The 25,999-nt window shown below is 53.0% G+C and overlaps 1 protein-coding gene across 7 annotated transcripts in view; it reads left to right on the forward strand.

The window, feature by feature from the left end:
* FBXO25 (F-box protein 25) overlaps positions 1-25,999 on the forward strand; it is a 52,627-nt gene that overhangs the window by 18,884 nt on the left and 7,744 nt on the right. For 6 of the 7 annotated variants that reach the window (XM_044225732.1, XM_044225733.1, XM_044225731.1 and 3 more), the window contains exons 3-7: positions 10,689-10,792; positions 11,730-11,779; positions 14,159-14,251; positions 23,862-23,955; positions 24,756-24,940. In XM_044225732.1, coding sequence (XP_044081667.1) covers positions 10,689-10,792; positions 11,730-11,779; positions 14,159-14,251; positions 23,862-23,955; positions 24,756-24,940 — 526 coding nt within the window. Of the gene's footprint in view, positions 1-10,688; positions 10,793-11,729; positions 11,780-14,158; positions 14,252-23,861; positions 23,956-24,755; positions 24,941-25,999 lie in introns of those variants that run through there. The other variant, XM_044225737.1, reaches the window with a different exon arrangement.

The following is a 25,999-nucleotide window of genomic DNA, read 5'->3' on the forward strand; positions in this document are numbered from 1 at the left end:
TGTATCAGTGAAACCTTATAGTATTTGTTTTTCTCTGACTGACTTATCTCCCTTAACCTAATACTCTCAGTTCTGGGCACCTGGGTGGCTCAGTTGGTTAAGCGACTGCCTTTGGCTCAAGTTATGATCCTGGAGTCCCAGGATGGAGTTTCCGCATCGGACTTCCTGCTTGGCGGGGAGTCTGCTTCTCCTGCTGACCGTTCTCCTCTCATGCTGTTTCTCGGTCTCATGCTCGCTCTCTCTCTCTCTCTCTCAAATAAATAAATAAAATCTTTAAAAAATACTCTTGGGGGGGCGCCTGGGTGGCTCAGTGGGTTAAAGCCTCTGCCTTCAGCTCAGGTCATGATCCCAGAGTCCTGGGATCGAGCTCCTGGGATCTGCTCCACAGGGAGCTTGCTTCCTCCTGTCTCTCTCTCTGCCTGCCTCTCTGCCTACCTGTGATCTCTGTCTGTTAAATAAATAAATAAAATCTTAAAAAAACAAATACTCTTGGGGCACCTGGGTGGCTCAGTGGGTTAAAGCCTCTGCCTTCGGCTCAGGTCATGGTCCCAGGGTCCTGGGATCCAGTCTGGTGTCGGGCTCTCTGCTCAGCGGGGTGCCCGCTTTCCCCGCTCTCTCTGCCTCTCTGCCTACTTGTGATTTCTGTCTGTCCAATAAATAAATAAAAAATCTTAAAAAAAACACTCTCTAGATCCATACCCATCATCGCCAATGGTAAAATTCCATTCTTTTTAATGCCAAAGTAATATTCCATTGTATATATTACATAATATATATATTACATCTGGGCTCCTGGGTGGCTCGGTTGGGTGGGCGACTGCCTTCAGCTCGGGTCATGATCTCAGAGTCCTGGGATCGAGTCCCGCATCGGGCTCCCAGCTCTGCAGGGAGTCTGCTTCTCCCTCTGACCTTCTCTCCTCTCATGCTTTCTCTGTCTCTTTCTCAAATAAATAAAATCTTAAAAAAAAATCTTAAAAAAATTATATATATATATACACACACACACACACACACACTACATCTTCCTTATCCATCGGTCTGTTGGTGGGCACGGGCTTTCTCCATAGTTTGGCTGTTGTTGATAATGCTACAGTAAGGATCAGGATGCATGTGCTCCTTCGAATGTGTGTTTTTATATCCTTGGGTGAATACCCAGTAGTGCGATTGCTGGGTCATAAGGTAGCTCCAGTTTGAACTTTCTGAGGAACCTCCACACTGTTTTCCAGAGTGGCTGCACCAGCTTGCATTCCCACCAACAGTGCAGGAGGCTCCCCTTTCTCCGCATCCTCGCCAGCATCTGTCATTTCCTGACTTGTTGATTTTAGCCGTTCTGACTGTTGTGAGGTGGGATCTCATTGTGGTTTTGATACCTAGACCCACTTCCTTGAGAATTTTTGCCATACTGGCTATTAAATTTTGTCAGGTGATTTTTCTGTATCTGTTGATCATATGATTTTTATTCTTCCTTTGGTTAGTGCAGTGTATCACATTGATGGATTTGCAGATGTTGAACCATTTTTGCATCTTTGGAATAAATTCCACTTGATCATGGTGCATAGTTCTTCTAACATTATATTAATTTCCTTTGCTGATAGATATTTTTTAAAGAATTTGTTTATTTGACAGAGAGAGATCACAAGCAGGCAGAGAGAGGGGGAAGCAGGCTCCCTGCTGAGTAGGTAGCCTGATGCGGGGCTCGATCCCAGGACCCTGAGATCATGACCTGAGCTGAAGGCAGAGGCTTAACCCACTGAGCCACCTGGGCGCCTCTCGTTTGCTGATACTTGACTGAGGGTTTTGCATCTGTATTCATTAGGGATACAGGCTTGTAAGCTTCTTCCTCTCGGTGTTCTTGTCCAGTTGGGTATCAAGGCACTGCTGACTTCCTTAAAAAAATGAGTTTGGAAGCATTCCTTCATCTCCTTTTCTTGCCGATGACTTTGAAAAGGATCAGTTTTAGTTCTTTAAATGTTTGGCAGAATTCATCAGTGAAGCCATCTGGTCCTGACTTTGGTTTACTGGGGGGGTTTTGTTTCCTGAATCAGTCTTCTTGGTAGTAAAAGGTCTGTTCATATATTGTGTTTATTAATGATTGTCTTTGAGGTTGTAAGTTTTGAGGAATTTATGTGGATCTTTTGAGTTGTCCGTTTGTTGGTGCATAGTTGTTCCTAGTAGTCTTTTATGTTCTTTGTATTTTCTGTATCAGTTGTGATATATCCTCTTTTATTTCTAATTTTTATTTGAATTTTCTCTTTTTCTTGGTGAGTCTAGCCAAAGGTTTGTCAATTTTATGTTCTGAAAAATCTCTTAGTCTCATTGATCTTTCCTATGTCTTTTTATTTTGCATTTCACTTATAACTACTCTGAAATTTGGTACCTACTTTTCCTCTGCTTTTGATTTATTCTTCTCCTTTAGTTCCTTGAGATATGAAGTTAGTTTGAGATTTTTCTGGTTTTTCCACATAGTCGTTTACCACTCTGAAATTCCCCTGCAGAACTTCTGTATGTGTTGCTGTGTTGTTTTCCATTTTCATTTGTCTCAGGATGTTTTCTTCTCTTTTGTTTTCTTGTTCGACCCATTGGTTGTGCAGTATTGGGTTATTGTAACGCTATACATCTGTTAATTTTCCAGTTTACTTCTTACTGCTTTCTAGTTTCATATCATTGTGGTCAGAATACGTATTTGATATCATTTCTGTCTTCTTAAATTTAGGAAGATTTGTTTTATGGCCTAACCTGTGATCTGTGCTGGAGAATGTGCCATGGGCATTGAAGTAGGAATTTTGGAGGGAATGTTCCGTGTGTACCTGTTAAGTCCTCTCTGGTTTCATGTGTCCTGTAAGGCTGTTGTTGGACTTACTGATTTTCTGTGAGGGTTATCTATCCATTGATGAAATGAGGGTATTACATCCTCTGTGATTATTAGATCTGTTAATATTTTCTTTATTTCGGTACTTCTATGTTGGATGCAGACACACCTACAGATGTTGTATCTTCTTGTTGGAATGACCCCTTTATCTTTATGCAGTGACCTTCTGTGTCTGTTACTGTAGCTTGTCTTGACGTCTGTTTTAGGAGGTGTATATCACTACCCCAGCTTTTCCTTTTGGTTTCCATTTGCTTGCACTCTGTTCTTTTGTCCCCTCACTCAGTCTGTGTGTCCTTCCATCTCAAGTGAGTCTGTTAGGCCACATGCAGATGGGTCTTGTTCTTTTACCCGTTTGGCCCATCTGTGTCATGTGACAGCAGAAGTTAGTCCTTCCTCATTTAAAGTCATTACTGATAGGTCTGTACTTACTGCCGTTTTGTTAGTTTCTGGTAGTTATGTGTCTTTCTCCCTGTTTCTTGCTCCCCTGGGTCTTTTCCTTTGTGATCTGATGATTTCCTGTGTTGGTATGCAACACATACAGGGAGCAACCTCGTAATCTTTTGGGTTTTCACAATAGGTTTTTGTTTCGTGGCCACCACAAGGCTCACATAAAACAGCTCTATTTATAGCCGTCTGTTTTAATTTGATAACTTAAGTTGGAAGACATTCTAAAGCTTTATATCTTACCACTCCTGTTATGTTTTTGATTCCACAATTTACATCTTTTAATCTTGTGTATCTGTTAAGAAATAATTGTATTTTTAAAATCCTTATATTAGCTTTATTAGTAATTAACCCACCACTTTTACAATATTAGAGTATTCTGGATTTTAGTATATATTTACCTTTACCAGTGAAATTCGTGTTTTCTTTTTTTGGAATTCATGTTTTCATATTTTTCTTGTTACTAATCAGTACCCTCTCGTGTCAGCTTGAAGAAGTCCTTTGAACACTTCTTGTAAGGCTAGTCTGGCGGCGATTAAATCCTTTAAATTTTGCTCATCTTTATTTTTTTTTTCTTTTCCTTTTTCCCAATTTATTTATTTTCAGAAAAACAGTATTCATTATTTTTTCACCACACCCAGTGCTCCATGCAAGCTGTGTTTGCTCATCTTTAAAACTCTTTCTCTCTCCTCAGTTCTGCAGGACAGCTTTGCTGGGTAGAGGCATCTCAGCTATTTTTTCCTGTTAGCACTTTGAATATATTACGCCACTTGCTCTGGCTGGCACCGTTCCTACTGAAAAACCTGCAGGTAGTCTTAGAGGGTTCTCTTGTATGCAGCAGATGGTTTTTCTCATGCTGCTTAACTTTCAAGGTTCAATTATAGTGTGTCTTGGTGTGCATCCCTTTGGGTTCATCTTACTGGAACTCTGAGCTTCCTGGGTCTGGATGTCTGTTTCTGTCCCCAGGGTAAGAGGTTCTCAGCCATTTTTTCTTCAAATGAGTCCCCTGCCTCCCCCTTTTCTCTCTGTTCTTCTGGGGAGCCTGTAATGAGAATGTAGGTCCCCTTGGTGTTCATAATTCCCTTAAGATCACTTAATTCTTTCTCCTTCTTTTTCCTTTTTGCTTCTCTGACTGGGTGGGTCCCGCTGTCTGTTGGACCCCCTCGCCTGCTCTTTCCTTGAGTCTGCTGTGGGCCCTCCTGCGCCGTGTGCGGTGCGGGACTCCTCCTGATCCCTCCGCCCATTTTCTGTCGCTGCCCAGCCGTTCTTCCTGGGAGCTCAGGGAGCACGCGTGGGACCGTGACTTTGAACTCTGTCAGGTATTGAACGTTTTATCAGGTAAGTTACTTCCCTTTGTCTCACTAAGGTTTGTTTCTCGGGTTTGATCTTTTTGTTTCATGCATACGACTCTGTTTCTTCATTTTACTTGACTCTCCGTGTGGGTTTTTCTGCATTAGAGGAAGCCATCAGCTCTTTGGCCGCGTCTGGGCGATGCAGCTTCGCAGTCAGCCCTGCCCTCAGTCTTGGTCACCTCGCAGGTCTTCATGACCGTCCAGGCTGTCTCTTGCTGCTTACGGGCTCCTAGTCCTTGAGAGTGCACCCCAGCCAGGCCGTGCTCCGGGGGCGGGTCTCAGGCAGCCCCCGATTCCGGCTGATGGGCGGCCAGACCCATGGGCAGCAGTGTGACAGGACGCGAGTGTGACCCTGCTGGCCACCAGAGCCGGGAGATCTGACCGTGTCCCTGGTTGGCAGTCACGGAAAGCCGCCTGCTGGGTGCGTGGATGGGCTCCTTTCCAGCTTGGTCTTTCTCGTGGAAAGTGTGTGCACAAACACAGAGGCCCGCGCCGAGGACGGACGTGTGAGTGCGGACAGTCGCGGGAACTGCCGGAGCTCACACTGCCGCGGCGCTGTCCGGCTCCATGTCGCCGCGGATGCACAGCTCGGGGCCCGACACAGCTGCCAGAGGACGTCAGCCTGGACTCGTTCGTTTGAGGGCGTCACCGGGTTTTGTTCCGTTTCGAGGGAAAGTGGCCACATTTTTATCTGAGGTTGGCTGTGGCTTGTTTCTGGTGAGGCATCAAGTCTGCTGAGCTTTCTCTCCCAACGTCTGCTGTGTTTGATAGCAGAGTTGATAGCTCACGTGCGCTTTTGAGATCCGTACTGAGCTCGGTAATTTAAAGGTACGCTTTGCCGTAACCATAGCATCAGTGGTGTCAGAGCCAGAAGTCCAAAATGCAGGTGTGGACAGGCTCCGGGGGCCATCCCCAGCTTAAGGTGTTTGTGGCAGTCCTACGGTCCTTGGCTGGTGGCTGCCTCATTCCAGTCTCTGCCTCCACGGTCACACGGCCTTCCCCTGCCAGTCTTCCCGTGGCTTCTATGCTCTTGGAGTTGGGGCTGCCGTGGTTCATCCAGGGTGATTTTATCTCAAGCCCCTTCACTTAATTCCATTGCCAGAGATCAAGATCAAGATGACAGCGTAGGAAGCCCCTGAATTCACCAGCTCCGGGGACCCCCCCAAATCCGGCACTATTGACTGAGCAGTTGCTCCGGAAGAAGAACTGACCGAGGAGATTCCGCACAAAGACCTAGAGAGCGAGCAGAGACTGAACAGAGGAGGACACCGTGGGGGAGGGGCCGCCCCCGGTGCCGTGAGCACCAGCAGGGAGAGCCAAGAACTGTGGGCACACGTGTCGGCCATGGGGCACAGAAAAAAGCCACCGTTGAAAAGATAATTAGCTTATAAAAGAGATATCCTTACAATTGTACCAAACCGTGGAGAGCTGCTGGACTCTCTGGGTTTGGGGCTGGTGAGCCTCATGGCTTACATTTCCCTCCCCTTGATAGTGTGGATGGGGGCAGGGTTCAGGCCCCCTGACCGGCCTGCCGCATCCCTGCCCAGGTCCCTGAGCCCACAGCAGCCCCAGCCGCCCCCGGGAGGAATCCCCAGCACTGTGCACCCTGGGGCACCCCCGCTCAGTGCTCACTGCAGCTCCCGCCGTCTCACCAAGGTGACACAGGTGCAGAGCACCCAGGAACACTGTAGACCCTCCCCGCCTCAGCTTCCGATGCTTGGCTCCAGGCCCTGCCAGCCAGCCCCCCAGGGCGCCCCTGCACTGAGCACCTGGGACGCCCTGGCTTGCCCCCACGCTGCCATCTGCTGTCTCGTCAGGATGCCCCCTCCACGGTCGGCCCGGAGACCCCCATGGCCCGTGCCCACTTCGGCAGTAGCAGTCCCATCAGGACACTCTGTGCGCAGCCTGGAGCACCTTGGTGGCCCCCTGCCCGACCTGTCCCTCCGGGGTGCCCCCCGCATGAGAGCCCAGAGACTGCATCGGCCTGTGTTTGCTTCTCCTCATGTACTGTCCTGTCAGGGTGCCCACACTGGGAAGGCCCTGGGACCCCTCTCTGTGCGGCTGCTTAGCGCCACCGTCTTGCCAGAGTGCCGTTTGCCTGGGGAGCCTCGGGGCTGTCCCCACCCACTCCCACGGTGGCCCTGGCCATCCCACAGGGCGGCCTGGCACGGAGAGCCTTCCGACCCCCAGCCTCCACCAGCCACAGCTCTGTCCAGCTTGCCCAGTCGCCGGCAGGCACAGTGCCCTTCCTCAGGTTTAGGACTCACGAAAACACACAGAAGGCCAAGCAGAATGGGTCGACAGAGGCCTGTGCTCCAGGAGAACCGGACACAACGGCAGCAGAACTGCCCGACACAGAGGCAGGCCGTGCCCGAGGAAGAGCCGAACGGTCATGCAGATGCTTGCTCGGCTGGAGGGAAGGCTGGGTGGACTCAGACCCTCAGTGGACACAGGAGACACAGACAGAGCTGGTCGGGGCCGGAGGATACGGTAATGCCAGAGGGGTCCACAGCAGACGAGGGGACGCAGAAGGCCGGGGCAGGGATCAGGGAGATGGAAGGGGAAGACGTCGAGAAAGAGGCATAAGACCTCTCTGAGGGCTGATAAGGTGGCGTGCCCCGGAACCGGGGTGAGCGCTTAGGCGTGTTCTGAAGGGCCACTCCTCAGCCCCATCCGTGCAACAGACGCCTGCGTCCATGCAGCAGCGTGTGAGGTCCCGGCGGGGAGCAGGCGGGCGGGGCTGGGTGCTGCAGCGTCCCGCCCCGAGCAAAACCCGGGGAAGGAGAGAAGACATGCGTCACCGCGGTGCCTAAGTGTGCTCGGAAGACAGCGGGCGGCTGGGGAGAAGGGCACCGACGAGGTGCAGCTGCAGGCGGACGGGCTTCCTGGCCAGAGTGTGCGGCCCTGGCTCGTGGTGGGGGCCGCAGGCAGCTTCCTGCGGAAGCAGGGCGCACACCGCAGGCGTCGGGGACACCCCACTCCCTGCCCGGCGGGAGCTTGTCTGTGAAGAGACACTCGCCACACCTGCCCAGCAGGACTGGGGTCATCCTGAGAGAGAGCCGTCGGGGGCTTACCTCGGAACAGTCGGGGTGGTAAGGGGACCTCGACTGGCAGAGAGGGAGGGCCTGAGCACTGTGGGGAATAAAGCACACCTCGCCCCGTGTTCACCGTCTTCTGGTGTTGGGGGCACTGAGTGTGTGCGTGCGGCTCTGCAGCCCTCCCCATGCCCTCCCCACTGATGCCCCGTGCCCGTGCTTGGACCCCACGCCTCCTCCCAGTTCCAGCTCCATCCACCCTGCTCTCGGACTCCGTGGCGTCCCGCAGGCTCTCGGAAGCACGGGGACTTTGTCCTTCCGTGACTGCTTGTTTCACTCGGATGATGTCCTCTGAGACCCCACGTCCCGGCGTGTGCCGGGATTCCCTTCTGTTTCGAGCTGGAGGACGCCCTGTTGTGTGCAGGGACCACCTTCCGTTGTGCTCGTCCACCCGTGTGCGCAGACACGAGTGGCTCTGGCTGCCGGCCGCCAGGAGCGCCGGGGTGCAGACGCCCGTGGACAGTCTGCTTTCACTCCTAGGCACCACCCGGGAGGGGCTGGGGTCAGCCAGGGGTTCTGTGCTTGCTTTCTGTAGGGGGCGCTGTTAAACACGCGCTTCCCAAGAGGCTGCCCTTCTTCATTCCCACCAGCACAGGGGCTCCTGTGTCCTCGCCGACACTGTGTGGTGGCCGTCCTGCAAGGTGGGGGCTGGCCGCTCACTGTGTCCCTCGTGACTGGTGACGGAGCATCGTTTCCTGTGCCTGTTGACCTCCAGTGTGTCACCTTTGGAGAAATGTCTGTTCATTCTACTCATTTTTATTCCAGCTGTTGGTTTTGTGTTAAGTTTCCCGACTTTTAAATCCGAGTTGGTGCTGTTGATCTCGGTGGTAAAACCAGAGGTGATAAATGAGGGCGTTTCCTGTGAACTGCGGTGGCTCAGTGGCTTGTGTGCGCATGAAATGGAATGAGAGTTTTTTCTCTTCCTCCCTCCCTCCCTCCCTCCCATCTTTCCTTCCCTTTTTTTTTTTTTATAAACATATAATGTATTATTAGCCCCAGGGGCACAGGTCTGTGAATCGTCAGGCTTACACACTTCATAGCACTCACCAGTGCACACCCTTCCATGTTCATAACCCCACCCCCGTCTCCATACCCCCTTCCTCCGGCAACCCTCAGTTTGTTTTGTGAGATTTAGAGTCTCTTACGTATGGTTTGTCTCCCTCCCGATCCCATCTTGTTTTATCCGCCCCCCCATAACCCTCCGCCCTGCCTCTCAAATTCCTCATATCAGAGAGATTATATGATAAATGTCTTTCTCTGACTTACTTCGCTTAGCATGGAATGATGTTTTTAAATGTTGAATTTTAATCTTGGAAGCATTTCTTTTTCTTACCTGCTTATATACGTGTATGTTTTTACCTGGCAGTATAAAAACCACTGAAGATATACTGTGTGAAAATGGCAACTTCGTTTCCTTAGAGTGGGTGTTTTCTCTTGATTATCCGTGTGGACCCAAGTGGGGTGCCATGCCTCGTGTGGCCCCGGGACCTGACTGAGTCCAGTGAGCACCTTCACACTACCCACATGGCCACGTTGTGTGTGTGCTCGCATGCGGAGCCCCAGGGGCCATCGCCACACCGTGATACACCTGCCAGAAGGACAGCTCCTACAGCCAGTCCTGCTTCGTGTCTGCGGGATAGAATGGGATCTCCTGTCGGGGAGGGTCCGTCCTGTAGGCTGTGTCGTCTGTGTGGCGTGGTCAGTAGAGAACAGCAGATGTTTGCCCTTCCTTGGTGTGCTCCTGGCTCTAGTTTGGAAAAGCTGACTTGTGTTCAGGATCTGGATCAAGGACACCCGACTCCCCTAAGGTTGAGTGTGGCACCATGGGACCAGCCAGTATCCAGGAGTTCCTTTGGTGGAACCTGCCACCGAATGGGAAACTTCGCATGTTTTTGTCAAATCACTTGCACCTGTCCTGGTGATTTACAGCCGTTGCCAGTGCGGTGTGAGTGTCTTCTGACCGTGATAAATGGATTCCCTTGGTGCAGGCAGCTGCGTTCGTAAGCGCTGGCTAGTGGAGCTGTCACCGCCTTCTTGTCGAATGTGCTGGAAAACAGCAGTGTGAGCCCTCGGCCCGAGCGTTGGGCCCAGACCTCCACCAGCTCATTGTCTCTCTGCGAGCCTCTAACTGGCCCACCGCTGGTGTGTTGAAAATAAAAGTTGTGTGCACCTTTACCTTTGACGGGGTGGAATGCTGTGTACTGTTAGTATGTTTTTAAACTATAAAGTACCTTTTAAAGAAAATGTATTTAAGTTGTTGAGTTACTGCCTTATTGTTTCCTTATTTTAGCCAAAAAAAAAAAAAATGGGGAAGAAAGAAAAAGAGAAAATGGGAAAGCTTTTATTTAGATGTATTTAAGTAGGAAAATCAACCTTTTCCGTCACCTGGCTTCAGTTCAGCGCCTTAACAGTTCGTATTGTTCGGTCGGTGCTTCCTAAGCCAGCGTCCTGTGCAGTGGTGGTTAGGGGTGAGTGTGGGAGCCTGGGGGATGAAGGAAATGTTGGCTCAGGAATCGGTATGCCATGAGTCTGTACTGGGCACCCTGTTTTCCCACTGACCTACTTCCCGAGTGTTTGTAGTATTGTCTGTGACGTCCGTGTCACAGTGAAGGCCGTCAAGTGTGAGCCTCCCTTGGTGGCGCGTACCCAACACCCTGGCCTGGTCTGACCGCGTTCTGCCCTTCCTGCTCTGACATCCTCAGAAGAACCTGGTAAACCTCCGATTTCTTACCGCAAACAACAGAGGACACATTAGCCTTGTAACATCAGACTTGGAATGTGCTGCTTTGAAAGTCCATGGTTGCTTTCAGAATTTCACAATTTTTGTTTTGGTCTCCTGAGTTGCAAACCAATATCTTGTTTTATAAAAGAAAAGCCGAATGAAGATCTCCGTGTAAAAGTCTTTAATAAAATGTGTCTTTATTTCAGTATCTTAAATAGTGACGATGAAGAAATATTCAGTAACGAAGAGCAGGAATACACGTCCAAAAAGAGGAAAAAGGATCATTTTAGAAATGATACAAATGCTCAATGTAAGATCATTTTTATTAACAATTTCATGGTATTTTACTTGTTTAATATATTGACATACTAAATTGTTTCGACGATTTGCTGTCTGAAGACGTAAGGGACGACACGTGAATAACGGCTCTGTATGCAGTATTGCCCACTGACTTGGTTGTCAGACTCTTTGCAGCTTCACCATTTAGTGAGCAAGATTTGCTAAAACAAAAAAGATAGCAAAACCCACAAAGCAGCTCACGCACGTGTAATCACTGAAAAATGGTCGTGAGCTCAGTTACCTGTTCGCTCCCAAGCAAAAAGCCCAGGTGGCAGGGGTTTTGACTCTGGACTCTGTGCAGAGCTGGACTGGGAGCCAAGGGAAGCACGCAGGCCCGGCCGGGCAGGGAGCCTCCTGGCCGTGGCTCACCTGCGGGACAGGGCCCACTTCCCACTGTGGCCTGAGCAGGAGTCGCTGGCCTCTGTCTTAGGGTATTCAGGCTGCTGGGGAAGACGGGGTCCTGTGGAGAACAGAGTCGCCACGTCCTTGAGGCTCAGGGACTGAGTTGCAGAGTTGCATGAAAAAGGCAACAGTAGAAGAAGAAAAATTGTTAGGGTACACAGAATTAATGACTAATCAATTTTTTTTTTTTTTTTTTTTACAAATCACGTTTTTATAGTCCTTTATGTTTTGCTATTAACTGCAGTTTCTCATAGGGCTAGTTTTCTTCTAAGTTGCTAAGATGTGACACTATCTGACGTCATTTTTCATGTCAAGAAGTTTCAGCAGCTCTTAAACTGGTGTCAGGAAACAGAGCAATTCTGTTGACATTCAACCAAGTGATAGCATCTCTTGTCTGTTTTAAGTCAGATTAATTTTGTTACCATGTACAACTGTTGAAGTTCCATAAAAATCTTCATTTTAAATGATTTGCCAGATTTTAAAAACAAAGTTAATTTTTATTCTAGGTTTTTATCGTGAGAAATGGATCTATGTCCATAAAGAAAGCACGAGAGAAGTAAGTATTCCATTATAAATGAGAGTGTATTTGGTGTTTTCTGTTGAACACATAGTGTCATATTAAATAAATTCTCTCTTTTGCAGTATGAGATCTCTGGCTCACACTCTAGCAGATGAAAACCTAGGATCTTTGAAGCGGTGACTCGTGTGTGCATGTGTGTGCACGCACGTGTGTGTACCTGTGTGTACCTGTGTGTGGTTAGTGCCCCCGCCGCAGATCTGTGTCAGCCGGAGGGCTGTTTCAGAGCAAGGATGGACCCTTAGACGGTGTGACACTTTCCCACCGCCTCTCCCCAGAAGCTGCTGGTGGGGGCTCAGGTGCTGCTGGCATGTGTGTCCTTGCTCTTGTGGTTGCGGGCAGTGAGAACAGGGGTGGCCCCCATCTAGAACCGGTGTGACATTGTGGTGAAGTCCGAACCTCTCCAGACCAGTGGGAGCCCGTCCTGCTCCTGTCTTCTGCCACGTTGGCTGCAGCTTTTCTGTGGGCCGTGGGCCTTTCACTCGGACTCTGCCTCCTTCTCTCCTTAGTACCCACCGACGCCTCCTCCCTTTCGCAGCCTGAGAAGCTCTTCCTTTCCTTACTTGGTAGCAGTGGGGGAGCACGGCTGAGGAAGTAGTTGTTCAGTGTAGGGGTAGGATGTCCAGAAGTGTTAGTGATGGTTGTTCTGATGTGGACCCACTTCCCAGAAGCTTAGGGCTGGCTTCTGAGCCGGAAGACTGATCCGGCCGGTTGGTGGTGAGGACTGCTGTGGGTTTGAGCTCGCTCTCGGCTTACGCACACGCTCATGACACCCGTCAGAGGAGCGCTTGGCGGACTGACTGGCTGCCGCTCATGCCTGTGCAATGCTTGATCTGCTCTGTGTTACCACACTGACTGCAGAGCAGAGAGCCAGTCAGGACAGCGTGAGCAGCAAAGGGAAATTTCTGGTGAGACTGCAGAGGTGTTGCGTGGGCCCCGGGGCAGGAGCACAGCCAGGCTTCTTACCCTTGGCTGCGTCTCTGGGCTGAGCACCTGATATGGACCAGGTACTGTTGCTGCCTGTCTGCGTGGCCCCCTGGGGCTGCCCCACAGCCTCTGAGCTTCCACGTGTGGTACCAGGCCCCCCAAACACAGGCGGGCTCGTGTGGCCCAAACAAGTGTTCCATAGTCTGTCAATTAGATTTAATTCCCCCCGAAAAGAGGCCGCTGTGGCATGGGTGGCCGCCTGAAAAGGAGTCTGTGTCTATACCAGCATTTACAGTTCCGTTCAATGAGGAGTAGAAATGTCAGCAGTGATGGACTTCAGATTATAATCCATAATTCACCTTTGCTTCCTGCACAGCTCCCAGGAAAAGAGTCTGCGTATAGTAGATACTCATTAATAACGTGTATTGTTTAAAAACGTGTCTTGTTGGTTTGTGCACACAGTAGGACCATTCTTAGGATTTGGGCTCAAAACCAAATCCACTTTCATGGGGTGTGTTTGGTCTGAGAGTCGGGCGTGCACTCCAACTGCTTCACTAGTGCCTGTCCCACCATCCGTTTGAGAGGCAAGGGGTCATCTGTCACCTCATGTTTCTAGGACTGTCACGAGCTCGTCTAACCCCACAACCGTGACTTGAAAATCTCCGTATACTCTCAGGGTTTCCAGTGCAGAAGCTCAAGTTTGGAACGACTCCTCACTCCCAGTGCACAGCTCCGTGCAGACCGGTGCAGGCTGCAGGGCCCGTCGTGAAGGACACGCAGCTGAAATAGGTGGCAGGGTTTTCAGTACCGAAAACACGTTCTCCGTGTCCACCTGTGCCCTTGGCTTCTGGGTCCTGTGGGTCTGATGACCAGCTCCTAGTATCGCTGCCAGCTGTCTTCTGCTCCCCCCCGGACACTGCACGTAGTCACCCCCCAGCCCTGGGCCTCAGGCCTTGGCCCGGTGTGCGGGATGCCTTCCAGACCCATGGGGAGCCTTCTAGACCCGTGGGGCAAGGAGCTCCCTGCACAGGGCATGGGCGTTTCTGCGTGTGTGTCGGCAGCAAACCCCTCTTCACAGTGGCCGGGCAGACGGCCTGTGCATCTGTAGGAGCTTAGCCTAGAACACACCCCAGTGGGATTGAAGTGCCCCAGCTTGTCCGACAAGAGAAATCAACAGGCTCCTTACCAAGTGTTTGTCTTTGTCGTCGTGTCTGTAGTGGTGGAAGAATGGCAGAGCGTAGCGTCTTAATTATACGTGACATATTTACCATCGCTGTTTTTACTCCGCACTAAGTATGGAATAAATCACAAAAACAAATGCCCTTTCCCAAAATTAAAAAAAAATTGCACAGACTGATCACATTGACTGTCACTCCATTTTGACTAAGTGACTAATTACGGATCCCAACTGCTCTGTGTCTGATCTTGCAGAGGCACGGCTATTGTACTCTGGGAGAGGCTTTCAACCGCTTGGACTTCTCCAGTGCAATTCAGGACATTCGGAGATTCACTTACGTGGTCAAAGTAAGTCTTCGTTTCAAAGCCGTTTCGAGGACACTTGATGGGCTGGGATTTGAAGGTGACACGTGTACATATTTAAGGCGCTTCTAGTGTTGGTGCGAGGTTGTGCTTGTTTGATGGCAGAGCAGAGCACGAGGCGCGAGCTCAGGAGGACACAGAAGTGCTGGGCGCTTCTCCCGCACCTGCGCCCTCACGCCACGCCCTTTCTCCCGGGGCCGCCTCACGTTGCCCGTGTCACCCAGCCGCACCCTCGGGGGCGTTGCCGTGGGAGACGCAGGGGCGAGCGCGGGTGGTTTCACGTGCGCGCTCTACTCCGTGTCATCCCAGGCGTGCGCTGCCTCAGGGACCAGCAGCGAGCGGACCGGAGAGAAGAGTGCGTCTCTGCGGAAGCCTGGAGGCATTGCCATCTGTTTGTACAGAAAACTTCTGTCTCGGCTCACAAAGAATATATACCCCGTGCGATGTGTGTTATAGGCAGAGTGTGAACGATGGTTCCTGATGCTGTTATTTTCGGGTTTAATAGGACTGTGAGACATTAGAAATAGTTTCCTTGTAACGGTTTCTAGGAAATTAAAAGGATTAGTGATGGGACAGAAATATTGCGGGTTAAATCACTCTACACCTGAGGTAATAGTACCGGTTTGGTTCCGCCCCGGTCGGAGTTTGCCAGGGCGTCGTCGGTGACCGGTGTGCATGGGCCCCTCTGCTGCCGTGCGCTGTCTGGAGTCCCGCGCTCTGGGCCCTGCGGGCTGTATTCGGATGCACGGCCTGGCCAGCGGGGCGCCCCGCCTCTTCTCCGGTGAGGCCCCGTGGCTGCGCTCAGCAGGTTCGGAGCGCGGCCAGTCCGCCAGCAGCTGTGCCAGAGCGCGGAGGTCTCTGTTCGGTGAGGATTTCTCCGCGCACTGTCTGCGAGCGCAGGCCGTCCAGAGCTGTCCCTGGCCACTGCTGAGTGCCTCCCCGTCCCGGGGGAGGGCGTCCTCGCCGGGGTGGAGCTGGGAGCTCCCCTAGGGTGCGGGTGCTGAGCTCCGACGAGGTGGGTCCCCGGGGCCAGAGTCCGTCCTTCCAGCCGCCTGAACCTGCTCACGGGTCATTGTTCCCTCTGCGTGCCTCACTCCTCCCGCGGAAGAGCCTTTCCTCACGAGCCTGTCCTCTTTTTGGAAATGAAAATACCTGCGTTAGCCTCTTGCCAACAGTAACGGCCATGAAACTATGTTTCCTCTGCTGGTTGTTTTCGGATACATAGAAAACGTGCAAGTGTAGAGTTAGAGCGTGCCGTGTGCATTGCCCCCCGAAAGGGCCCTGAGCCCTCCTGGAGCACTGCAGTCTCTGTGCCGGTCCCTGGAGATGGGGTGCAAGGAGCCCAGGGACTGCGGAGGCGCCGAGGCCACGTGCGTGAGGCTTGACCCGCTCAGTCACTGCCCGGCGGGAGTCCTCGCCTCTCACCCCCCAGGCCTGCCCCTTGGCACCCCTTCAGAGGTGGCAGGGTTGCCTTCCAAAGGCCCACTTGCCGTGTCTGCCTTCTGCGAAAAGCAAAGACAGAAGGCATCCTCCGCGATGCTCTGAGTCCGCGCCTGCCGCAGACACACCCGTGCGGTCCTGGCCCCCGGCCCGCGCTCTGGCACCTTCTCCGCCCACGCCGGCTCTCCAGCTCTCCCCCAGCTGCGTTGTGTGCTCTCACCTCCGGATCTGCTTGGGGCCCCCGGGACACCCCACTCAGCTCACGGCCACCTCCACGGGGAGGCAGGCCCTCCGCGTGCTTGCTGCTGTGCATTCTTTGTTGCGCTGCGGGGCGTGTGCTCAGGAGCGGGCTTCTCCGGCGCGTGCTCTGGAGCCCACTGGGGGCGGCCGCGGTCATCCGTGGGAGCGGCTGCGGGTTGTCGTGATGCTTAACGGGTCTACGGCAGCTCGTCCCGCGTCCGCAGCTGAGGCGCTCGTCCTGCGAGTGACGTGCACTCGTCTGCGCCCGTTCATGTTGGGACGCAGAGGAACGAGAGGGAGGCGGCATGTGTCTGACATCCTCGGTCATTTCCTTATGTTTCTCAAGGCGTTCAGTGATGGTTTCCTTGAGGGTTCGTGTGGAAGAAATTAATAATCCGTACTCTTCAGTATGAAAATGTGATATGAGATGCTCTTGTTCCCCAACGTTAGCAGTTTAAATGGACACTAATCGATGATTATAACATGTTTTCTGAATAAAAATTGGTATTATTTTAGCGTCCAATTACAAATTGTTTCGGTTGCCGAAGCAAAGGTAAGCATTTTGGAGTGGAGGTGTGGGCCTCATTCTCACCGTGTTAGGAGCGGAAATTTGATATCCTCTGGGAACAAATCCAAACTAAGTGATCTCCCCCACAGTCCTGTATGCGCTAGGAGAAGCCATTCTTGGGATTCCCTGATTGCTTTATACTAGATTAGTAATTTTAATAATGTTTGTCTGAGCTTGAGGAACAAATGTTGTTTTTTCAAGCTGTACTCACTCTGCTTCGTAGAGGAGAGAACATAATGTGAGGTGCCGTGTTCCTCAAGCTCGTGTAGCTGACTTAGAATTGGGGCTGAGCCGTTGGGTCACTTGTGTGCCTGGTGTTGGCCGGAGCTCCGGGGCAGCCGGGGAGCGGGGAGTGACTGTGCGGGGAGAACCCGGGGCAGGCAGCAGCGGCCGGTCCTGTTCCTCCTGCGCCAGGGCGGGTTCCGGACTTTGTGCGGGTGGGGAGGTGCATGTGGCCATGTCAGGCAGCTGGCAGCGGAGTCCAGACACCAGTGCCTGCTCTGGGCCAACACGGACGCCTCCAGCAGTGCTCACGCCGCCTGTGCTGGCTGAGCGTGTCATCGTCCTTATTCACCGGTGCCCACGTTGCTTTTCATGACCGTGCTGCCGTGCGTTAGTTTCCGGCTAGCTGGTCAGCGTGGCGTCACAGTGCTTTTAACACCGGTCTCTACTTCGAAACCAGCTGCTTCCTGTTTCGTTTTAATATTTAGACTTTATTTTTTCAGTGTTCCAAGATTCATTGTTTATGCACCACACCCAGTGCTCCATGCAGTCTGTGCCCTCCGTAATCCCCACCATCAGGCTCTCCCAAGCTCCCACCCCTGACCCCTCCCACCCCTCCGTTTGATTCTCAGAGTCCACAGTCTCTCATGGTTTGTCTCCCCTTCTAGTTTCCCCAGCTCCCTTATCCTCTCCTCCCGTTGTCCTCTGTGTTTTAACAGATTGTGAAAATCGTCCTGGCCAGTTACTTTAAAAGCCTTAGCATAATTTATTGAGCTATTAAATGTACCTTCACAGAATCAATGCTAACAAATATTTTCACTTAGTAGTAATTTTTCTCTTATCAACTCTTTGCAACTAATATTTCATAATATGCCATGAGAAATTTCCTTCTTGATAAAGAAAAAGACAAGTCAAGTTACAGCTTAGATTTGACCTTGGTGGGGCGCCTGGGTGGCTTCAGTCGTTAAGCACCTGCCTTCAGCTGAGGTCATGATCCCAGGGTTCTGGGCTCAAGCCCTACATCCGGCTCCCTGCCCAGTGGGAAAGTCTGCTTCTCCCTTTTCCTCCTTCTGCTCATGTGCTCTCTCACTTATTTTCTCTCAAATAAATAAAATCTAAAAAAAAAAAAAAAAAAGATTTGACCCTTAGCGTGTGAACAGTTTTTGTTGTTGTTGTTGTTTTTTAAAGATTTTATCCACTCATTAGAGGAGAGAGAGGGAGCTTAAGTATGGGGAGCAGGAGAGGGGGAAGCAGACTCCACACCGAACAGGTTGCCTCACGAAGGGCTCCATCCCAGGGCCCTGGGATCACAACCCGAGCTGAGGACAGCTGCCCAAGCCGCTGAGCTCGCAGGCGCCCGAGTGAATAGTTCTTAATATTGCGTCCATAATTCAGCTCACATTTCATTTATCCCATTTATAAGTCATGTTAACAGCATTTCTGGTGAGTTTTATGAGCTTGCTTTCATTAAATTAAGCACAAATTTGGTGGAAGTTTGAAGATTTTACTTAAGAAAATTAAGCATACACGTGGAAACATAGGAAGCCAACACTTTCAGAGAATCTTTGGCACCAGTTTCCGGCTGTGCTCTGCCAGAAGCACTTGTCCTCTCTGTGAGTGAAGCCACGTTGAGGGGGACGGCATTGCAGGGCCGACTTAACCCCAGCTCCGGCTCCTTCCTGCATGGGTGGCCTGTGTGCCAGCCTGGTCATCCTGAGCGTGGGGCCCGGCCTGCTTTGCTCGCCACAGAGCCCCCTGGGTGCGAGGCCTTGTCCATCATGGTGGAGTGAGGGCCCTTGGTCAGACAGCTGGCAGCCTAGGACAGACACGGGCTCGTCTGTCCTTGCTGGAGCTCGGGTTGGGTCTCTCCTGTGGGTGTGGCCTTCATCCACCTCCTGTTTCCTGTGGGGTCCCAGGCCCTGCCCCTAGCGCTGGGAGAAAAGAACAGACCACACTCCCCTGCCCCGTGTTGGGTACAGCAGGGCAGTGCGCCGGTGGCTGGAGCAGCCATGGATTGAAGGGCTGCGGGCGTTTTCCAGGAAGGTTTGAAAGCAGCAGCTGCCGAGGTTTGCACCGTCTTAGACGTGCTGTGTTTCCTGCAGCAGGGACTCCCCGGGGAGAATCCCCTCAGAAGTATAAAGTGCTTACGCCTTCGTCTGGGTTGCGTGGGACGTGTGCCTGCGGCCCGTGGTCCTGGGCCTGCGGTCCGTGGTCCTGGGCCTGCGGATGGGCCTGAGGCCTCACCGCCGTCGCTGGCACACTGCTCCCTCTTCTGCTTCCTGCGCTGGCTCGCTGGTGCGGTAGGTTTGAGAGGACAGCACACGCTCAGGAAGGGAGCTGCCCCCCATCCCTCCCCAGGCTGCTCCTACCCGGCCCCCTCTCCCCCTGCACCCCCTTCCCCCGTGGCCCCGCCTCCCCCGTGGGCGGCTGCTGTTCATTTCCAGGTGTTCTCCAGGAAATGCTCTCTTTTGTAAACAGGTGTGTGTGCCTATTTGTATTTTTGTGGGGACGCACAGAATTTTAAGTCCCGGGTAGGACCCTGCCATGTGTTCTGTGATACCGAGGACGCGGCTGGGACTCCTCCAGACTAGTGCGTTTGTCGTTACGTCCTGCGTTTCCCAGATGCCCACTGTTCATCTTCTGGTGGTGGCAGAGCTGGTTCTTCACTCCCACTCCCTGGGAGCCTGTAACCGGAGCATCTTAGGTACGAACAGTCGGTTTACTGAGGCTTTACTAAAACCCTCGTAGGAACACCTGCTTTCCTATGCGATGGTAACTCTCCTATCCAGCTTGTTCTTCCGGTTCGCGTTAGCCTGTGGTTGCCAGCGTAAGAGGCCGTGTCCCCCAGCGTGGGAAGCCGCTCCCTCGCCCACCTGTCGGAACGCGGTGGACACTTTCACGGTGTCGAGTGCAGGGTCCTGTACTGGATTCTCTCCGGCTCTGTGAAATGGGAGTGCGCCCTCCACGATTCAGCCGCAGACACACTCAGCAGTATAGCAAACGTTCCGTTGTCCCCAGCGTTCGTGACCTGCTTGGGGAACAGGTGTGGCGGGGGATGGGACAGTCCGACTCTCTAGGCCCCGACTCCTCCTGGGATCCCGTGAGAGGAGTTCGTTAATCCCTCCGCCGCCCTGGGGGGTGAGCCAGTCCTCACTGAGTGGCCGTGTTTGCACGTGGCTGACGGATGGTCACCGAGAGGTGGGTCGTGGGGTGGTGTCTCACGGGACTGCTGGGTGAGTGGGGTTTTCTGAAAGTGCAGTCTTCTGAAAGAGTATTTTAGCAGCTTCCTGACTTGGAAGAACGTTAAATGGTGGCTGGTCGAGTAACTGACCAGGAGGATAGAGTAGGTCGGGATTGAGCCGCTCTGGCCCCATCTGCCCCCAGGAAAGATGCAGTGTGAATGGCCAGGGGGCCGCACCCCCGGGATGCCCTGAAAGGCCCACGTCTTGCCTACAGTTCACACATGAAAAGTTCAGAGTTTGGGGGTTTCACTTAGTCCTTTACTACTGGGTACTTTGTTCCACTATTCCATGTAACTGCTGCATTCGAATCATCAATTTTTTTTTTAAAAGGTTCATTTTTTTAAAAATATTTCATTTATTTATTTGACAAAGAGAGATCACAAGTAGGCAGAGAGGCAGGCAGAGAGAAAGAGGAGGAAGCAGGCTCCCCGCTGAGCAGAGAGCCCAATGCGGGACTCGATCCCAGGACCCCGAGATCATGACCTGAGCCGAAGGCAGTGGCTTAACCCACTGAGCCACCCAGGTGCCCCGAATCATCAATTTTATATGTTCCTACAAAATATTTCTAAGTAATGAATCTGTGGGGTTGAATAGCAGTCCCTAAAAGTCTTATGTCCACATGAAGCGTTAAAATGAGAAGCTGGGGCGGCCGGGGGAAGGGCCTCCCTAGGAGCCTGGGTAAGGCAGGCTCTGTAGATCCCAGGTGGCCACAGGGCTTGGTTCCCAGCTTCTGGAGTGGAGCGAATGCGTGTCCTGTGTCCCCAGCACCCCGTGCCTGCCGCATGGCCCTAGCAGCTGGGCGACACTCTGGCAGGAGGCTGGTGGGACCGAGGGCTGTTTCACTTGCGGGCACAGCACCCGTGTTTTGTGCGTATTCCGTCTTCCCGGAGGGCCAGAGCACAATTGTTCACAGATGTTTTGAAGGAGGATGGTTTCAGCTGCGGAAGCCTTGGGATGCCCTCCTGAGTGGAAGGTGCAGTCCACGTCCACGGTGATGGCAGGTTCACGGCCGTGTTCAGTGATGGAGACCGTGCTGCTCTTAGTTTTAGGAACTTTCCTTCTCAAGGGGAACAAGTGACCTTCCTAAATGTGTCCTGTGACATCTTGCAGTGGTGGCCTTTCAAGCTCAGTGAAAAGGCCTGTGAGGTTCCCGGTAGTGCGGAGTCCCCCGTTTACAGGTCGCAGGTGCGTGATGGCCGTGTAGGAAGCTGCTGCCCCAAGCTCCGCAGCCAGCACAGCAGCTCAGTGGGCGCATGCTCTTCCCCGAGTGAGTAAGCAAGGGCCCAGTGAGCCACTGTGGACTGTTGGGTGAACTGTTGGGTGGCTCAGGCCAGGGATTTCCTACCGCTGTGAAATACTCACCGCGAGTTCTGCTGAAGGTACAAACTGACTTGTAGGGCACTCTGAAATAATTAATTTATTACTGGTTGTTTTACTGAGTCCACGGTTCCTTCTCTTTTCAAGAAAACTAGGTGTTTAGAAATGGAGAAAGTTATAATACATTATATGTTGATAAAAAAATAAAAAACATTTTTAAAATAGAGAAGGTTGGTTCTGTATTTTAAAATGTAGATCCTTCACAGAAAGATGTCTTCTCTGTTCCTTAGCACAGAAAAGATACGTTTTTCTTAAATCTTCCTTGTTGTCAGTTCAAGAATTGGTGGTAGGCCACTACACCTGGTGTTTGCCAAATCTGCTCCCCAGAAACTTGTTGGGTTACAGCATACCAGAAAGATCTGTCGATTCCCTAAGAACAAGATGCGTTAAAGAGGAAGGACCGAGAAATACGTGTGGGGCCTCACACAGATGCTTGTTTACGTTAGTAGAGAATATATTTACTCTCATGGGGTAGTATCGGGAGCGTGTGTGCGTCTGGCGTGAGGCTGCACAGGTAGGGTGTTCCCAACAGCGTGTCGGCGGACGTGCCGTCTGTGGACATCTTTGTGGCCCGATTTCCTTCCTCAGAGGTTGACGCTTACCTGATTTTCCTGTTTATAGTTCTGTCACCTTTGGAAGATAGTTTTATGATTTTTGTCTTTTAAAATTGTATAGTAGTAAAATCCTATCATACGTAATTCTGAGAAACTCGTATTTCTCATTCAGTATTATCAGAGACGCCAGTTTCCAGTCAAAGGAGACACTCTTCAACTAACTTGATACTTTGACCTCAGTAAGGTTAAATTAGATGCTGTAGCTCTGACGTTTTTAAGTGATACAGCATAAATTGATGGTTATGGTAGGTGGCTATGTCCCGGCGTGGGGTGTCCTGGAAGTGTGGGCTTTGTCCTTTAGAGGGCGGGTTAGCAGAAGCCCGTCGTCCAGAAGCCTGAAATGTCCCTCTCGTGGGTCTGCAGGGACCTGGCCCACCTTTAACAGGCCACACGCTGGTGCTGTCAGCAAGAACACCCGTGTGATGAGTAGACCCACCGAGGGGTCCTGTAACCCGTGTAAAATTGTAAATTGTGTCACAGTATAATTTAAAGGAAATAGCAGCCCTTCCTTCTGCCCCTTCTAGAAGTCTGTGAATAAGATGAGAGTCCTTGGGAAAGGGGGAAAAAAGGGACAAAGCAAGAAGTGGGAGTCCCGACTCACAAATCATCTACTCAAGGTGATCCCCAAATGGGAGGCTTATTTCCAGTGCATTCTGTGTCATTGTGATACGCGTTGGCCTCTGAGCACAGGGACAGGGTCCTGGGCCCCGAAGTCTCCTGGGAAACCAGCCCAGATGGCAGGGTCACGGGCTTAGGACGGCTGCTTGGAATGCTCTGTATTACAGAGTTTCAGTTACATTCCTTTTTTGTTAAATGTGTGAGATTGAGAAGACTTAAAAATCACGCTTCTGGAATGTTACATGACTGAAGGCTGAAGCTGGCGGGTGGGGGCAATACATGGGTGAGAAGAGGAGGGGCCGGGAGCAGGTCTGGGCCCGTCTCCAGGTTGTCCAGTTTGACGTGACCAGAGCTGTGGTCGCCTGTGCCCCGCAGCGTATGTGTCTGCGGTCACTGCCGCAGAGGAGGAGGACTGCTTATGGAAGCATTAGTAGGAGCTTTGTCCCCTCAAGGTCATTACGTGGTCGTCCTACTTGTAACATCTGCTGTCTCCTGTGTCCTTTCTCCGTCTGGAAACCGGCAGGGTGAGCGGAGGGAAGGTGGAGAGTCCCGCGTTCAGGGAAGCAGGAGGCAGGTGCGGTTACCCAGAGCAGCCTGGACTGGGCAGCAGCAGTTTGGGGGGATGAACGGGTGTGCCTCCTGGGCCAGGGAGGCCTGGCTCTGGGTTCCCTATGAGTCCTGCTGGTGCGGACAGTGGCTTTCTGGGTAGCGGCATTGGGGTGAGGTGCCTAGGAGGCCCCGCAGAGCAGGTGCAGAAGGGAGCTGGAGCAGAGGTGTGTGAGGGAGCCCATGACCCCGCCACCTGACATCCCGACATCGCACCAGGAGTGCGGACGGGAAGGCAGACCCCAGCCGGGGCTGCAGGGAACCAGACGTGGGTCCATATGGGCACAGGGGGTGCTGCGGGGTGGGGGAGGGGCCCGAGAGGAGCACACACTGGGATGCAGGGCAAGGGATGGGGGGGCAGGGGTAGGCGGATGAGGAAGGCCGACACAGGGTGAGTGTGAAGGGGAGACAGAAGGTCCTTCCAGCTGCCGAGGCCACGGGAGATGGCCCGGTGCTCAGAACGTGAAGGGAGCACTAAGGGAAAGGTGGGCCCAAGGAGAACCTGCCTGAGAGGAAAACCTCGTGGAATCTGCCCTTGGAAACAGTGTCCCACCCTCGGAGGCGACGGAACACCACAGACGTGACAGGTGTGGGGTCTCTGGAGAGGACAAGGCGGCGTGGGGGCTTCTGCTTCCATACTAAGTAATGCATGTCCTTTCCTCCTCCAGCTCCTGCAGCTGATTGCGAAATCCCAGTTAACGTCACTGAGCGGCGTGGCGCAGAAGAACTACTTCAACGTTTTGGACAAAATTGTCCAGAAGGGTAAGAGGTGCCCGATGAGTCCGAGAACAGGAGGAGTTGGGGCTGCCTCTGATCCCCAGGGTGGGTGACGCCGTCGGATCGGGACGAGGGAGGGTCCCTGGGTTTCAGAGGAGTGTCTCCTGTCGGCGGCCGGTCGGTCACCTCAGCCGTGCGTCCCCATAAGCAGCGCGGCTGCGTCGATGCCGCCAAGGCCTCAGGAGAGCCTGTGGCTTTGTGCTTCAGTCTGTCTTGCTCCATCCTCAGCCGACAGTAAGAGGGACCTGAGGTGCCGTACCGTGAGTGTGTGCGTCCGAGTGTACTGACACGCACGTGTGTAAGGTCCTCGGGACGACGGTAAAGGAGAGCAGACGCGGCTAATTCTAAAGCTGAAATTGCACAGCCCCAGAATCACGCTGTCCAGCAATATTTGACGTTCTTTTAAATTCATCCTACTGGCGGGGTCTCAAAAATGATGCCAGTTTGGGGTTGCATTGACATTACATCATTATCTTTATCGTGGAAAAATGCACACACTCCGAGTTTAGCATTTTAATCGTTTTCAGGCACACAGTTGGGTTGCATGAAGCATGTTCTCCACCTGCTGCCAGAACATGCCGTGGTCCTGCACAGACCCCGTCCCCTGGGAACCCCAACCCCTCCTCGCTGACCGGATCATGCGGGGTCCGTCGCTCAGCGCCAGGCCTCTGGGGTCACACGTCTCCCCTCCTGCAGTGCGTCCGTGCTGCGTTCATCGGGGCCACGGGGACGGGTGCGGCGCCGGTCTCTGTCACCTTCCCACGGTGTGTGTTGCTGTGTTCCAGTCCTTGACGACCACCAGAACCCCCGGCTCATCAAGGACCTCCTCCAGGACCTGAGCTCCACCCTCTGCATCCTCCTCCGGGGTGTTGGGAAGTCCGTGCTGGTGGGAAACATCAACATCTGGGTCTGCCGTCTGGAGACCGTCCTCCGCTGGCAGCAGCAGCTGCAAGACCTGCGGGTCACTAAGGTACGGGGCGTGCTGGGTCCCAAGTGTGAGGCCTCAGCCCCACGGAGGCACTGGGGAGACTCTTTGTTTCCAGGTGCATCGGAGCCAGAGGCCGTGGGGCGGCTTAGACTGCTCGTGGGAAGGCAGTGGGGCTGGTCGTCATGGAGACGGGGATGGGTGACGAGGTGTTGTGATGAGCCTTCCCGGGAAGATGAGATGTTGGAAACGAAAATAGCTGCCCAGGAGTCATGGCGCCTCATTTGCCAGTGATCCCCCCCCCCCCCGATGCAGGGTCCGTGCTTGCCCCCGTCCCCGCTGTCCTCTGGGGTCGTGTGTGGTTCTCGGAGGAGGAGGTGGTGCAGGTGGCCAGCGGGGGTCTGTCGTCAGCAAGGAGCTCGAGGCTGGGAAGTGCATCATTCAGAGAGAAGTGTGCGTTGAGGAGGGGGAGAAGCTGCAGAGCTTGGCCAGCACACGCTCCGGTGGGGAGAGAACAGAGGCCAGGTCTCTCCTCGCCTTGGCCGGCTCGCAGGACAGAGAAGCCATGGGCTTCCTTTAGGGTCTTCCTGTTGTTGACACTAGCTTGGAGGCAGCACAGACGGAGGGCAGCGGTGGGGACGCCCTCCTGACTGGGGTACAACCGCACACTCAGAGCTGGCTTCCCTGTGGCCTCGTGCCCTGTGGCCCATCAGGGGGTGATGGTGTCGCCTGCGGTCACGCTGACTCTTCACAGCATAGATGTGGTCCCATGAGCCCGGGCGGGCAGCTGCACAGCTGCTGCAAACCAGGGGCAGAGGGCCTTTTGGGGGAGAGAACTGTGTGGCCAGATGGGAGGGAGCCTGGATTCAGGGGGTCACTGTGGGCAGGGAGCCTAGCAGCCCCCGGGGCAGGACAGCCAGGACTGTGCGTGCCTTGGGGTCAGGCCAGCTCCTGCCCATGAGGGGACTTGGTGTGTGAGTCCTGGGACCTGAGTCTGGGGTCCAGTCCATGGGGACGGACCCCTTGCAGCTGCGGTCCGCTGGCAGGTGGCAAGGACTCCTCAAGGCAGCAGCGGGCAGTGGCGGGATAGCCCTCTGCGGCCCC

Source organism: Neovison vison, chromosome 11, assembly GCF_020171115.1.
Source record: "Neovison vison isolate M4711 chromosome 11, ASM_NN_V1, whole genome shotgun sequence".
NCBI classification, from domain to species: Eukaryota; Metazoa; Chordata; class Mammalia; order Carnivora; family Mustelidae; genus Neogale; species Neogale vison.